The sequence below is a fragment of the Hydra vulgaris genome, chromosome 02, assembly GCF_038396675.1.
Source record: "Hydra vulgaris chromosome 02, alternate assembly HydraT2T_AEP".
Lineage (NCBI taxonomy): Eukaryota > Metazoa > Cnidaria > Hydrozoa > Anthoathecata > Hydridae > Hydra > Hydra vulgaris.
In genome coordinates, this window is record NC_088921.1 from 71,992,651 (window position 1) to 72,009,370 (window position 16,720).

The 16,720-nt window shown below is 27.2% G+C and overlaps 1 protein-coding gene across 2 annotated transcripts in view; it reads left to right on the forward strand.

Moving 5' to 3' along the window:
• The window catches only part of LOC100206065 (phosphatidylserine lipase ABHD16A), a 52,636-nt gene that overhangs the window by 16,892 nt on the left and 19,024 nt on the right, over positions 1-16,720 (forward strand). For both annotated transcript variants that reach the window (XM_065791866.1, XM_065791865.1), the window contains exons 5-10: positions 5,524-5,603; positions 5,797-5,957; positions 6,697-6,770; positions 13,684-13,724; positions 15,034-15,129; positions 15,216-15,279. In XM_065791866.1, the coding sequence (XP_065647938.1) occupies positions 5,524-5,603; positions 5,797-5,957; positions 6,697-6,770; positions 13,684-13,724; positions 15,034-15,129; positions 15,216-15,279 (516 nt within the window). The remainder of the gene's footprint in view (positions 1-5,523; positions 5,604-5,796; positions 5,958-6,696; positions 6,771-13,683; positions 13,725-15,033; positions 15,130-15,215; positions 15,280-16,720) is intronic.

Here is a 16,720-nt window from a genome sequence, read left to right on the forward strand (position 1 = left end):
AGGTGGTAACTTATATAAATATATACATATATATTTGTTAAGTGGTAACTAATATGTTTACATACTTATATATTTATTAGGAGGTAACTTATATGTTTATATGCTTATTTATCAAGATGTAACTCTTCTTTCATCAACTTCTGGAGTATCACAACATCCTTTGTCCTGTATTGTTAGTGACCTTTCTGATAATCTTACATCTAAAGTGACTCTATTTGCTGGTGACATACTTGAATCTTGATAAAAAGTAATCTTTTTTTGATTGGTTAGAACAGCTGATCTTGAATCTGATCTCTTTCTTTTGACAGCTTGGGGTTTGCAGTGCTTTTTAACCCAAGCAAATTTCAGTTTATATACTGCTAACAGTTATTGCAATATATATTTTTATATTTGTGAATGGCAACACTCTTACTAAGTCCTCTACTTTACGTCTTCTTGGATTATTATTCACTACTGACTTATCGTAGAGATCTTCAATTCAATCCTTTGCAAAGTTAGCTAAGGTTGCCACTCTTTAATGTGCTTGCCATTTCCATACTTCAGATTCCATTCTCTATCTCTGCAAATATCTTATTCATTCCTGTATGAAATACTGTTATCATACTCAGGCTGTTTTTTCTAATAAGGGTTTCAAGGGTTGAATTAAGCTATCGAAAATTGCAATATCTGGAAAAATATCTGGTCTTCAAAATTGAAGTTTATGCAAAACCATGTACTTTGTTTTCAAGAGGTGAATTAACTTACATTTGTTAGCAAAAAAGTTATAAAAAACTTACAACTACAAAAGTAACAACGCCCTACTCACTAACTGCATTTTAAAATTAATAATATAGTATTATTACTTTTATAACACACTTATAACTTATATAATTCATTTTATGTTCATACAGCATAAGTATTCCCAAATTTTTATCGAAGTAGAAAAGCATCTAGGAAAAAGAAAGTATATATTCAAGTAATATTTAAAACATCAGGAACATAAATACATGCATATTATAAGCAATGAAAGTGCTGTTACTTTTATAATGCAGTTAGTGATTTGAGTGTTATTACTTTTGTAGCTGTAAGTTTATTGTTTTGTTCTTTATAACTTTTTAGCTTACAAATTTAAGTAAATTCGCTTCATAGAAACATAGTACAAGTTTTTGCATAAACTAAAATTTCGACGGCCATATATTTTTCCAGATATCACAAATCACGATTGCTTAATTCAACCTTTAGATTTTTCTCTTCTTAATGACGCTCTTTCTCTTAGAGACACACTCCAAAAACATATTGTAAATGTAATAGGATCTGCTTTAGCTGCCAAGTTTGACCCACTGTCCCATTGTTGTAAGATTTCATTTTTGTTTTTTACAAATACTAACATGGTTTTTGCTCAAATGAACAATCATCTCTTGTTCCATCAACCTAAACTCTATATTGCGTGACTTGTCATTCAGCTAAGTTGCATCAGTGGCGTTCTGGCTCCAAAAAGCTCATTCAGGATTTTTCCTAAAATATTTATGTGGAATTTTACCATACATGCTCGGTTTGAAGGCCTATAAAAGGTATAAATGCTACGTTTTATAAAAGGTATAAATGCTACGTTTTATAAAAGGTATAAATGCTACGTTTTATAAAAGGTATAAATGCTACGTTTTATAAAAGGTATAAATGCTACGTTTTATAAAAGGTATAAATGCTACGTTTTATAAAAGGTATAAATGCTACGTTTTATAAAAGGTATAAATGCTACGTTTTATAAAAGGTATAAATGCTACGTTTTATAAAAGGTATAAATGCTACGTTCTATAAAAGGTATAAATGCTACGTTTTATAAAAGGTATAAATGCTACGTTTTATAATGGCATGTAACTTAGGGTAAACTAATTATCATTATAAAAAGAGCTGGTTTTTATCAGCATTGACATTTTGGTTTAAAAATGTAATAATGATAGATTAAAAAAAAAAAGAAGGTTCAAATGTTTAGGAGAACGTAAAAAAGTTAATGGATAAATTTAAAGAATGTAGAAAAATCAATGGAAAATTTTGATCACCTGACAGTTAATTGTTCGAAGGTTAATTGCTAAAACAATATTTTGTGTTAAAAAGTATTTTTTTAATGTTAATTGAACAATAGATAATCCAGGAGTTATAAATACTTTATTGATATTATAATTAGTAGATATCAAGTTTTGGATGAAATAAATATTTCCTGATAACTCATAAAAGTAAAAATTTTTTGAAGTGTTTTACTTTTTTTCCGAAAAAAGTGCATGTTTCTGTTTACAATAAAAAAGAAAGGTTTTACTAGATAGTTTAAATTATATTTGCATTCATACAAAAACACGAATTAAAATCTTTTTTCTCGTTTGTTGTTTAAAATAATTTTCATGCTTTAAAATCACCTATTTAATTAACTTTTTACAAGATAACTTGAAATTTTGATTTTAAAAACAAAGCTTTAATTTGTCGAAAGGCAAGTTCTTTTGTTAGTGGAACTAAATCTTTATCAAATAGCATGAATTTTTTAAATATTTAATAATAGATATTTTTTTTTTCTAAAAATAGATGAAATAGTAAAGCTTTTTAAAAAAGAAAATTTTTTAAATCATTTTTTATCATTTTGAAAAAATTTTGACCTCATAAATATAACAGATAACACACTTGAAAATTTTAACTTGAACCATTTTTTCAAATCATCCCATTTTAATAATTAGTGTTTGGCAAAAAAATCGATAATTAAATTTAAAGCTAAATAGTTTTAATGATAAAATATTTTATTTGAAAAAAATATTTAATATCAAAATCAGTGATTGTAGTTTCTTTAAATTAAATAGTTTCTAGATTGCAAATTCCTATCTGATCGATATGATCACTTAATTCAACCCTTGGTGCAGTTTCTTTACTACAACTGTTACTAGCAATTTATGTAATAAAAAACATTCAAAAATAATAAACAATTTTTCAAGCCGATATCAAATAATGTTTCCATTTTATAATGTAGATTACTAATATAATTGCGCTGAAAGTTTAACAATTTGAATCAGATAATTAAAGAATTTAATTTTAAAGCATAAGTTATGTTATTAAAAAAATATTTGTTGATCTTTTAAAAAATATAGTAAAAAAGTTTTTTTTTTCTAAAAGGCCCTTCTAGGATAAGAAGCTTAAGGCCCATGCGGGATATCTGTATAGCCTCTGGGGACAGCATGCCACTGAGTTGGATCCTGTAATTAAAAAGATAATGTTACATAAAAGAATGTGACATATAAAAGGTGATATGATATCAAAACATTTGATGCAATGACTAATTTTGTTTTAGTTGTCCTATTACTTAAAAAAAAGGTAATTGAATTTTGGAAGTTTTAAACCCATTAAGAATTCCACAGTATACCCGGTGCCATTGGGCTGGCTAACACCTTGATACTGAAAAAGCTAAAAAATTCATTATTTATAAGTGATGTTATATTTTTAAAACACTCATGTAAGTATTTTACTGCCAATTTTAAAATTAATATAACTAAATACTGGTTGTCGTTGCAGTTTAAAAGCAAATATAAAGAAATTATTTTCACAATAGGCAAATAATATTTATTTATAAAAACATTGACTGTGATTTACAAAAATAAAAATTCAGTGTATTTTGTAATAACTATATTTTAATAAATTATTTAAACTCAGTAGAAAGCAATAAATATTAAAAAAATAAAGTTTTATTAGAAAACTTTTTATAAGATACAAGTAAAATCCATTGCAAACAATTGGTAGATTTCATTCCATTGCAAACAATCGGAAGATTTCATTCCATTGCAAACAATTGGTAGATTTCATTCCATTGCAAACAATCGGAAGATTTCATTCCATTGCAAACAGTTGGAAGATTTCATTCCACTGCAAACAATTGGTAGATTTCATTCCATTGCAAACAATTGGTTAATTTCATTCCATTGCAAACAATTGGTAGATTTCATTCCATTGCAAACAATTGGTAGATTTCATTCCATTGCAAACAATTGGTAGATTTCATTCCATTGCAAACAATTGGTAGATTTCATTCCATTGCAAACAATTGGTAGATTTCATTCCATTGCAAATAATTGGTAGATTTCATTCCATTGCAAACAATTGGTAAATTTCATTCCAATTCAAACAATTAGTAGATTTTATTTCATTGCTAGCAATTGATTTAGAATCTTAAAACTAAATAAGCTCGCATAATAAAATTGTATTGTAAAAAATATAAATCAAACAAATTATAGGAAGATAAAGTGAAAAAGGGAATTAAAAAAAATCATTTTAGGACAAAATCAGAAAAATAATACTCTTATTCTTTTTTAACAGGTTTTTTAGCAATTTTTATTTTTGCAAATTTCTAAGCTACCATAAGTGTTGTGTTATTTTCAAAAGTAATGCCTTCTAGTAAAAAAAACATTTTTTCTGAAAGAACTTTTCTTTTCTTTTTTAAAGTTCAAAATTTGTGGTGTGGTTTGTACAGGTTTCCTACTGCCATATTTTTATTTAAATATGCCATTATAAAAGTGTATTGCGCTAAAAAACAAATTGAATTTTAAAGCCATATTGTTGTTATTTTTATTATTAATTGTTTATCACTTTAATATTCTTCCTGTTACTAAAATCAATTACTATTAATTGTAACAAAAGCACTTGAAAATACATCTTCACTTGTCAACAAATACCAACTTTACAATGAAAAATTTTTTACTGTTGCATTTTTTCTATTGTTATACAAATCAATATCATATATTTTCATAAATCAAACATATTTTAACCATATTTTTCTTTTCTTTTTTTTCGTATTTTTTATCAAATTTTAAGAGAGTTTAATTAAAATTTCAATAGAGTTTAATTGAAATTAGATTTTTTTCAGTAACTAATTGTGCAACAAAATTTTGTACAATTTGGCATTTTAAAATTTGTTAATAAATTTGAGGCAGTTTTTCACTAATTGCATACTATAAATATATTTCTTGAATTTTTTTTTGTGCTATTTTTTTCCAATGAATTTTTGTTTGTCCTTTTTCAATAAATAGCGAGCAAAGTTTTTGCTAATTTTTTAGTAGAAGTAAAACGGTATCTGATCAAAAGTATTTGACAGGAAAGGTTTTCCATATAATTTCCAAATATACAAATTTTTTGAGTTTCTGGCTTTTTTGCCTTATATTAATATTAATATTGTTAATATTTAACAAAAAATAAGATGTTTTATTATATTTTATTGTAATACTACAGTCAAGTAAAGAACAACAAAATAAAAACCATTTTTAACTTGAATAGTTATGTACAATTAGGTATCTAAATAATAATAAAAAAAAGTTTATTATTCCTTTTATTGTTTTAAGTCATTATTGGCATCATTTTTTTGTTTGTTTTTAAAAAATACTGAAGTTAAATCACGTCAGGTTCAGTGTTATTATTTAGAATTTTTTCTTGTATCTCTAGGAATTAAAGGAAATAAATCCTAATTATAAGCAATTCATTGGTGTCTTTTTCATTTATTGTTTTTCCTTGTATCTTTAGGAAATGGAAGGTTAATGAATCCCGATTATAAGAAATTCATTGATGTTTTAGAAAAGGCAAAGTTCAATAAGAATGACAGGGTATTTTTGTTTTATTAATCATTTACTAAATCTAGAAAAATGTAGAGTTATTAAACCATATTTACTTAATTTTTTATATTTATTTATAGAAATAAAATTTCATTGAGCATGTATTTGATAATAAAAAAATACTAATGCCTTTTAATAAACTGTTGATACTTGTTTAAAATATATTTTTAACATTTAATATTAGGCTTCTTTACAGATGTATGACTTTGATTTTGCCAGTTGGCCTATAGATTTTTCTTATAATGAATCATCTATTAAACCTGCTAATATTTCGGTAGAAGCTGAAAAGAAAAAAGAAAATGGATTTCTTTCAAAATTGTTAAATATTCCAATGAATATTTTGGAGTGAGTTTATTTAATTTTTAAATATAGTTTAAACTTAAGTCAATTATTTATTATATTTATATATAATAATTATACAAAATAATTAGTTAAAATTATTTGTTAGTTTTTTTGCTCAAAATAAAAATTTTGTTGTAAATTTAATTAAAAATATTTGAAATTGACAATACACCAATAGTATTTCATATTGTAAAGTTGTATTTATAAAAATTCATAATAAAAGAATATTTGTGAGTGATGTTTTTTTAACTATTAATAAAGCTTAAGTTGGGGTAAAGCATAAGTAGTGATGGCATTTATCTTGAGATATGAATGTAGTATTGTTCAGTGTTGATAGACTTACAACTTAAGCAAAAAAAGATTACTAGTACCATTATCTCTATCACCATTATCTCCATCACCATTATCTCTATGGAGCTGTTTTCTTTTTTTGAAGCATTAACTTGGCTGAGATAATCAGTTTTTATTGATTATCTCAAATCGCGGACAAGTTGGGTTTTTGTCATATACCTTATATATATTATTTTACCATATACATTTTATTCTTTCTCATCAATATTTAACAAAGTTTATTTTTATTGATCTTGATTTTCATTAATTTCTAGTAACTAATTTCTAAAAAGGTTATAAATATATTGTTTTATATTGTTACAAGTATTTTGTTTATTTTATACATAGTTATTTTATAAATTTAGTTATGTATGCTTAGGTTTTATATTCACATATATAATAATTTTTACAGATATAGTTTGGCCCATGGTTTAGCTAGACCGATGGGATATCCTGGATCAGTAAAGTTATTGCAAGCAGCTATGGGTAATATACATTTTTGTTTAGCTTTAAGTTACTTTAATGTTTAATATACTAGTAAATTGCAGGCCTGTAGCAACCGGGTGGGCAGCTGGGGCATTTGCCTCCTCCTCCCCTCCCCTCCCCCCTCCCCAATATTTTTTTTCAAATAAATAATTTTGAGTTAGTTTTTAGAAAAAGCAAGCGGTTACAAATTAAGAAATCAAAAAGAAAAAAAAGAAAAGATCTAATTTTTTATCCGAATTTTTGGTGTAAATTCTGTTGACATTAATTTGAATTATTTATGTTCACACATGAATACTTTTTTAACAAATAAAGTAATTACCAATTACAACTTTACTAACACAACATTAAAGATTTCATTGTGACAATAAGTGATAACTGCAAAGTCTCTGCTATTAAATCAAATAGCGCTTTAGAAGACAGATTGAATATATTAACTGATCCTTACCAGCCAAAAAACTTTTCCCAAAAGGAGAAGTAATGGTGTAATATGCTGTTTCTCAGCCACGTGGTTTAAAACTTATCTATGGCTCCATTATGACGTTTGTACTGATTCAGTGTATTGCATCACATGCATTAAAGCTATTTGTTTAAATGCTTTCTCTTCCTCTAAAAAGCAAATTGCATTCACCACAAAAGGATTTATTAATTGGAAAAATGCCTCAAATAAATATAGCGCTCATGAGATTTCTCATTCGCATAAAGAGGCATCATTGAGCGTTTTGAAGGCTCTCACAAAGTACGGGAATGTTGGGGCTATCATTTCTAATGAATTTCATTTAAAACAGTTCAATAATAGAAAAATGCTTTTAAAAATTCTTTCATACATTTGTTACGCAGCACGTCAAGTGATTCCGCTAAAAAGTGACTGGGACAAAGAATCAGGATCAGAGTTAAACTCAAATTTTCATCAACTACTGATGATAAATTCTGATTATAAAGAGGAAAGTTTAACAAAACGGTTGGATCGCAAGCAAATGAAATATACCTCGTCTGAGGTACAAAATGAAATGATAGAAGTATTTTTTCCTCTCTCACTACTGTGAATATATATATATATATATATATATATATATATATATATATATATATATATATATATATATATATATATATATATATATATATATATATATATATTCAACTTGTTTCTCCGTGCAGCGGCCTTGTTCGTTAAGTTTCGTGTTTCGAAGCTTTAGAGTTCAGAGAGGGTCATAACCACAATTAAGTAGCCTACTCGTCTGTAGTGGCCTTCTGCGCCTTGAGGAGGTGAATTAACAAAAAAAATATATACACACACACACACACACACACACACACACACACACACATATATATATTTTTTTTTTTTTTTTTTTTTTTTTTTTTTTTTTTTGTTATTCACTTCCTCAAGGCCGATAAAGCCACTACAGATGAGGAGGCTACTTAATAGTGGTTATAACCCTCTCTCAACTCTATAACTCCGAAACACGAACCTTGACGAACAAGGCCGTTGCGCGGATAAACAAGTTGAGCGCGGTACTACCAGGGACATGGTGGGGATCGAACTCGGAACCTCTCACTTATGAAGCAAGCGCTTTTACCACTACACCACTACCGCATATATATATATATATATATATATGTTATTTACATATTTACATTAATTATCAGCGTAAATTTTTCAGATAATGATACATAGGATATTGCGCGATATCTCATCAAAAATCCAGTTAGCAGATGAATCACAAGTCTTATCTACCATCATGGTAGATAAGACTTGTGATTCATCTAATCTTGAACAACTTGTTATCTGTTTTCGCTGGGTGGATGATGGTTTACAAATTCACAAAGATTTTATCAGCCTTTATTCAATAGAAATTCCTGATGCTAATTCAATCGTAAATATCATTCAGGTATTTATACTGAGATAATATGCAAATTTAAAATTTTTTTTACTATTTTGCGGGCTGTATGTTTTTACTATTTTATCGATTGAGATTTTTTATTTTTTCAGAAAATCATTGTTTAATTTCAGCTTTTGCATTAAAAACTCTTTTGTATTTACAGGATGTCATTATATGAATGAGCCTTAAACTGGATAATTCTTGTGGACAATGTTATGATGGTGCAGATGCTATGGCAGGTAAAAAAGGGGTTGCATCAGTGATAAAAACATTAAATCAAAAATACCTCTAAACACATTGTCATGGGTATGCCTTGAATCTTGCCATGGAGATTCTGTTAGAAATGTTAAACTGTTGTCAGAAACCTTTGGAACAATAAAAGAAATTTGTAAACTTGTAAAAAAATCTCCAAAAAGAGAAACTCATTTAAAAGAACTCCCTGAATTAAATGAAAATGAAAACCGTAGTGTTCATTCATTTTGTCCAACTCACTTGACTATTCGTGGGGAATCATACTAATGATACTTGACTATTCGTGGGGAATCATACTACGATGACCTGATGGATTTATGGGAGTGGTTGTTGGAAAATGTAAAGGAAACTGACATGATAGCGTATATCCGCAGTGTTATGATATACATGCAGCAGTTCAATTTTCTTTTTGGTTGTCTTTTAGGAAATATGATTTTAATACAAACAGACAACCTGTCAAAAACTTTACAGGATAGCGCATGCACTGCTGTAGAAGGCCAATTAGAAATGATCAGTCATTTGTGAGATTTTGGAAACTTGTCAAATCCTCCAAATTATGATTACAGTTTGAAGATCCTTATATTCCAACGAAGAAAAGACGCCCTGCAAAAATAAAAAGTTATTATACTGGTAATACCACGTACTATCCTGAAACAACGGAGGAGATATATTGAAATATTTATTACAAAGCTCTTGATAATGTAGCTGAAACGATAACAACTTTTTTTGATCAGCCAGATTGGGTTGTTTATCAAAATATGCAACAAGTTTTCATGAATGCACTTAACTGCGAATCCTATGACAGAGAACTCGTCAGAGATGTCATTTTTGAAGTATTTGAAAATGATTTTAGAAAAGATAAAATGATTGCTCAATTGCAAATTCTTAGGTCCTACTTAAAAGAAACAGTCATAAGTGCAAACAAATTAGTTTTATTTTTACAAAGCTTAAATGCGGGTGAAAGGCGTTTCATGTCTCAAATGGTTATTTTGGCGAAGCTTTCTCCTGGTTATGCCTGCAACTAATGCCGTAAGCTAAAGATCATTTTCTGCTTTAGAACGCATAAAAATCAATCTTCAATCAACAACAACTAACTAACGCTTAAATCATATTATGTTGTTGAGCATTCAAAAAGATAGGACTGATGCAATCGATATGATTGAAGTTGCTAAAGAGTTCGTTGATTGGAAAGAAACACGCTTTAACGTTTTGGGCGTTTCTCCAAATACAATATTCAATGTAAATCTAAATATGTTAGCAAATTCATCCAAACATAAAAAGCTGTGGGTTTACCTTTTCTGTCTTTTGAATCAAGTAGAATGTAAAACAAAGTTCCCTTTATTATGCATTGCAATCAAAATCATAAGGTTTTATTCTGATTCACCCTTAAAGTATTTTACCTACCCAATAGTATTGCCCCTCCCCCCCCCCCCCCAATATAATTTTTGTTCCTACGAGCCTGTATTGTAATTAACAAAATGGGCTACATAAAAATTTTTTTTAAAAAATTAAAGTTAAAGAAAAACGCTTTAAAAGACTAAATTAAAAACTTATTGTGTCTAATATGTAATGACGAAAATAAAATTAAGTGATTATTGACTATTTAAAACTATAAAATTAAATTGTAAACAAAAATTTAGCCAAGTAAAAAAAATTAATTTTGAGTTAAAATGTTTATGGTCATTTTCATAAGGCTCCATTTAAGTTCTTCAGGTTCTCATGTTTCTTATTTGTGTGATGAATTTTCCTTATATTACCATTAAATTCACACTAAACTAATCTTGTTAATTTAGCGCAAATCAATGATTCAATATTAGGCATATGAAGTTAGGCTGCTCGGTTGAACTGCTTGGAAAAAACCTAACATTAATAAGATTGTCTTGGGCACCTCAAATATGGAAAAGAAATGATATGATCCTGTAAATGTTTAAATAATTCCATTTAAACATTTACAGGATTTTTTAGAAGTAAAAATACAAAAACAGTCATAAAATAAATTACTACAGAGTTGTGGCACAAAATTGAGCTCAATTGCTTGCTTAATTAGTATGATTCTATAAATCATATTAACTAAGCAAGAGTTTGAATAAATCTATCAAAATAAAAGGCTATGGAATTTTTTATTAAGCTTTTTGACATGTTTATTATCTCTGAAAAAAAATCAGGCAGGAGATAAAAAATTTTGAGGGGTTAAAATTCAATCAGTTCACTTCATTTTGCGAAATAACATACTGAGGAAAGATAATAAATTTCAGAAATATACAGACACTTATTAGAAAATATGATGTACAAATTCAAAAAGTAATCAAGGATATGCACTAATATAATGGTGGATAAATAATTATTATGGCCTATTACATGATTTGGTTATATAAAGTTTTAGGCTCCAGTAACTTGCTCCAGTATTATATCACAGTCTTATGTTGCTGTAATTTCTTAAAATCCAAAATGTTGCTGTAAATTTAAGTAAGGATTAAGATAATCATGATCACCCAACTGCTGGTAACTACTGTGTCTTGTGGGATTTCCTTTTCTAAGGCTATGAGAAGCTTGATTTTTTTTTTACTCAATATGCAACTTATCATACACATTTTTGTTGAATACTCGATATGAAACTCATCTTTTGTTGAATACTCGATATACAACTCATCTTTTGTTAAATACTGGATATGTAACTCATCTTTTGTTGAATACTCGATATGCAACTCATCTTTTGTTGAATACTTGATATGCAACTCATCTTTTGTTGAATACTCGATATGCAACTCATCTTTTGTTGAATACTCGATATGCAACTCATCTTTTGTTGAATACTTGATATGTAACTCATCTTTTGTTGAATACTTGATATGCAACTCATCTTTTATTGAATACTCGATATGCAACTCATCTTTTGTTGAATGCTCGATATGCAACTCATCTTTTGTTGAATACTCGATATGCAACTCATCTTTTGTTGAATACTCGATATGCAACTCATCTTTTGAGTATTTTATGCAAAAATACGCAATTTTTCTTAGTTTAAAATAAAACTTTGTTTTTAAATAATGTAATTTTTATTTTGAAATTTCTTCAAAAATAAAAATAAAAGATCAATTATAGTTATCAAAAATGTTAAATTTATAAACAAAAACACAACTGTTGATTGCTCCCTAACTTTGTTTTTAAAACAAACTATATTGGTTTTGAGTGTTGAAAATCATGTTTTCATAATTTAGGTTTCTTAAGAAATTTTTGTTATAGTTATTGTTTAAAAGATTTTTAATGTGGTTTAAATTTAAATTTCATTACCACATAGCACTTTAAAATACGTTATTGACGCATTATAACTTTTAATAATATAAAAATCATTTCTTAAATTCGCATTAGTATAATTTTATATTTATGTAATGCAGGGGTCAAAATAAGTGTTAGACATTGGGGCCCCTCTGACTATTTTTGAGACCTGTTTGAGGAGGGCAACCAATCATAATTCATTTTTACTAAAAAAAAACAAAAAAATCATTTGTTGCCGTCCTCTACCAGGTATCAAGAATGGTCTGAGGGGCAGCGAAGTCCATTACCTATTTTGATTGCTGATATAATGTATAATTAATCAACATTGATAAAGTTCACCTCTTTAATTTTCGTTATAAAACATAATATACAGCTAACAAAAATGAGAATATTTTCTACATGTTTATTTGCTTTTATTTAATAATATTGGACTTTATTAATATTAGAATTTATAATTTATGTAGTTTGGTCACTTTGGTTTCGGTGCCTACTCTGGTTAAACAATAAGGAATTATGTCTGGGTGTGTAACTGACTATATCAAGGCTTGAATTAAGTGATTACAAATTTCAATGTCCGGAAATATTTCATTTTTTATTTCATTTCCGGTCATTAAATTCTTAGTTTATTAAATACATGAACACTGTTTTAATGAAATGGTCAATTTATCATATTGCAAAAATTAATGAAAAAATAAAACAATAAGTTTACTACTGCCAAAATAGTAACAGTCGAAACTTACATTTTTTAATTATTGTTTTTTTAAACACCAGGTAGTTAAAGGATTATAATTTAAAAAAATGCTAAAGCTATTTGTGCATTGTATGAAACAATAATATCGATTTTTGTTTAGGGGGAAAGTTTAAGGAATTATTTAAAAATTTAAATGTTTTAAATTAGAAACTAATTTATTGATATTAGAAATAATGATAAAAAAGATACATTTTAAAATAATTCGTAAGAGTTTTTTTGTTTTGTTTTAAAATAATTTTAAAAAAGTTTAAATTAGTTAATATATTTTTAAACTCCTCTGTCTTCAATTTTGTATACACATCTGCAAAAGAGTTATGAACATTTAATTTATAAGAAAATAGTAAATAAGATTTAATGATTTCTTTTATTTAAAATATTTGATCACCGCTAAATTCCTTTAGACTGTTGTGATAAGCGGTTGTTTTTTAATAAATATATCGTACTTTATTGTGCTTTATTTATGATTAATAAATTGAATTAAAATATTAAATTTTAATGGCAATTCATGATCACTTAAATTGTGCCCTTTTTTTCCCATACTTTTTCTAACTTTTTTTTACATTTTTATTTATGATTACAAGCAAGTTAATTTCTAATTTATCGTTTAAGCTTTTTACTTTTGTCTATGTATCATAAATTTTATTTCCACACTCTCCTAAATAAAAATTCATTACAAGGTCTATACTTTTGTTTTATTCCACACTCATTTAAATATAAGACATTCAGTACAAATTTAATACTTTTGTTTTAGCACCTGCTATACATCAAGGTCGAACAATCCTGATTGAAAAAGTAAGTGTGTTTTTTTATCTATTATTTTTAAACTTACTGCATTTTTTGTAGTAAAATCATGATAAGTAGTAAACAAAGTTTTTTTCTTGTCTTAAAAATTAATGTTGTTGCATGTTTTTTATTTATTTTTACTGTGAGATTTTATTTATGAGTTATTTTTGCCCTAGTTGCCAAACTTTTTGCCTCATTTGCCAAACTTTTTTTATTTTATGCAGTCTTCAGCAATTATCTTTTTCTGGATATTTCCGGAATTCCTGATATTTTTTTCAACTTTAAGTTTTTCCAGATATCCAAAGCATTTTCCATACATGCAAGTTTAGGTATATATTTTTGTAATATATTTGTTTTTTACTTATCACTCTTAGAAAAATTATGAAAAGTTTGAAAAAAAATTGAAACAACTCAGATTAAAGCAAAATTAAATGGAAAATAAGGGAAAACTTATTCTGTATTTTTTCTGGAATTTTTATCCAAACAATTTTCTGGAATTTTTATCCAAACAATTTTCTGGATTTTCAAAATGTGACTTGGATGATCTATGAGTCTTTTAGTGTATTTGGAAATTGTGATAAAATTGTGCATTATAAACATTTATGTTTTGGTAGAATATATTTGTATTCATATAACACTAGGATGCACTTAAAATAGTATGTTCAAAAGGAACACATAGGTATTGGTAATAATAGCTTGTGGATATTACATGGGTTGAAAATAACCCTTGCAAATTTAATGCATTGCTAATGACTCTTGTTAAATCCATAGATAATGATCTTTTTATATTTAATGCATTGATAACGCCCCTTGCATGTTAATGAATTGGCAGTTACTCTGGAATGTAATATAGTTAGTAGTGCTCTTTATAAGGATAAATGTGTCGAAAATGATCTTTTTAATGCTACATGTGTCAAAAACTATCTTTATCATGCTAAATGTGTCAAAAACGATCTCTATAATGCTAAATGTGTCAAAAACTATCGTTATAATGCTAATTGTGTCAATCTTTATAATGCTAAATATGTCAAAATGATCATAATGACAAGTATATTAAGATAATCTTTTGAATGTTAATTAATATCATAAAGTTTACATTATAATTTTGTACATATATAAAAAACTCAACTCAAAACTAACTTGAAAAAAGACAAACTAATAACAATGAAGTAGTAAAAATTACAAAAATAGCTCATAAATTTTGATAAGAAACAAATATTTTTTTCCTTAGTTATTTATTTAGTGAATGATATTCGGTTAAAATTGTAAGCTAAAGATGGTAACAAAATTAATAGAAAATTTTTAAATTTTTTTTAAGAATGGTATTCGATCAAAATTGTTAGCTAAAGATGGTAATGAAATTGATACAATGTTTCTTGACAAACGAAAAAACAATGACAATGGTAACACTTTGGTAAATACATTCTTATGCTTGTGTTTTTCTATTTATTTTAATGTTGTTGCTTTTTTTGTCTGGAAGTTATTACAGTTTTATTTTAGGTTATCTGTTGTGAAGGTAACGCAGCTTTCTACGAAGTGGGATGCATGGGAACTCCACTAAAAGGTATTTAATTGTTTTTCATAAAAATTTGTTTAGGTTACCTTAACTTTAATCACTTGTCATGTCCAATTAGGTTTGGTTGTTGTTGTTTTTTTGCACAATTAATTGTTGCTTTTTAAAAAAACCTAAAAGGAATTTAGACCAAAGTATTTTTATTGTAATAGCATTACATAATATCCATTAGAGGTTTGTGATATGATATCATACTTGATATCCATTAGTAATCTGTGGTAGGATAGCATTATATAGTATCCATTAGTGTTCTGTGATGTAATAGCATTACATAATATCTATTAGTGGTTTGTGATATATATCATACATGATATCATATATACGTTCATATTGATATAAATTGTTATATCAATATAAACTTATACATACTGTATAAGTTCATATTGATATAATAGTTTCTCATTTGGTGTTGTTGGCTTAGGTAAAAGCAATACTTATAATACCATTTTTATACATAATTAATATTGTCAGAGTTACTTTAAAGGGTTTGTTGAAAACAAGTTTGATAATTATGATAGTGATTTTTACTTTGAAAATAAAATAATAATATTACTTTATTACTGAGTGGCTAAACACTTTTTGGAATGGCCACACTTTTTCAGGTGCTCTACTTGTTATCTACTAAAAATATCTTTCACTACTGACCTCTCATGAAAGCCATATATCCAATCAATTGCAAATTTAGCATCTGCTAAGTTTACCTGTGTGAGTTTACCTAATTTTATTGTGCTGTTTTTTTATTCCTAATTCTTTATTTTTATCTTATACCTCAATGTTCTATCCTTGGTCCTGTTTTGTTTCTTATCTACATTAATAATCTTCCTGCTAATTTTTTCTTTTAAAGTAGCTCTTTTTGCTAATGACTCAACTTTATACTCCTGTCTGAATAAAAGTCTTCTCTTTTCGATTGCTTAGAACAGGCAGCCGATCTAGAATCTGATCTCACTTCTGTAACAGATTGGGGCTTGCAGTGGTTTGTGAATTTTAACTCCAACAAAATTAAGTTATTTACAGCAAACAACTATTGCAATACTGTCAAAATTCCTATATTAATGAATAGCAACCCTGTCACTGAGTCTTTTTCTTTATGTTTTCTTGAGTTATCATTGACTGCTGAACTTTCATGGAAACCATATATACAATTGATCGCTAAATAAGCATCTGCTAAGGTTACTTCTCTTTATTGTGCTTGCTATTTTCCTATTTCTAATTCAATTCTCTACTTCTACAAAACTCTTATTTGTCCTTGTATGGAATACTGTGTGATATTTGGGCTGATTCTTCTAATGATGCTCTTTCTCTTTTAGACAAGGTCCAAAAACGCATTGTAAATGTAGTTGGACCTGGTCTATTTGCTAAGCTTGAGCTTCTTTCCCATCATCGTAAAGTTGCATTTCTCTTTTCTACAATTGTTTTGATTTTTGCTGCTTAA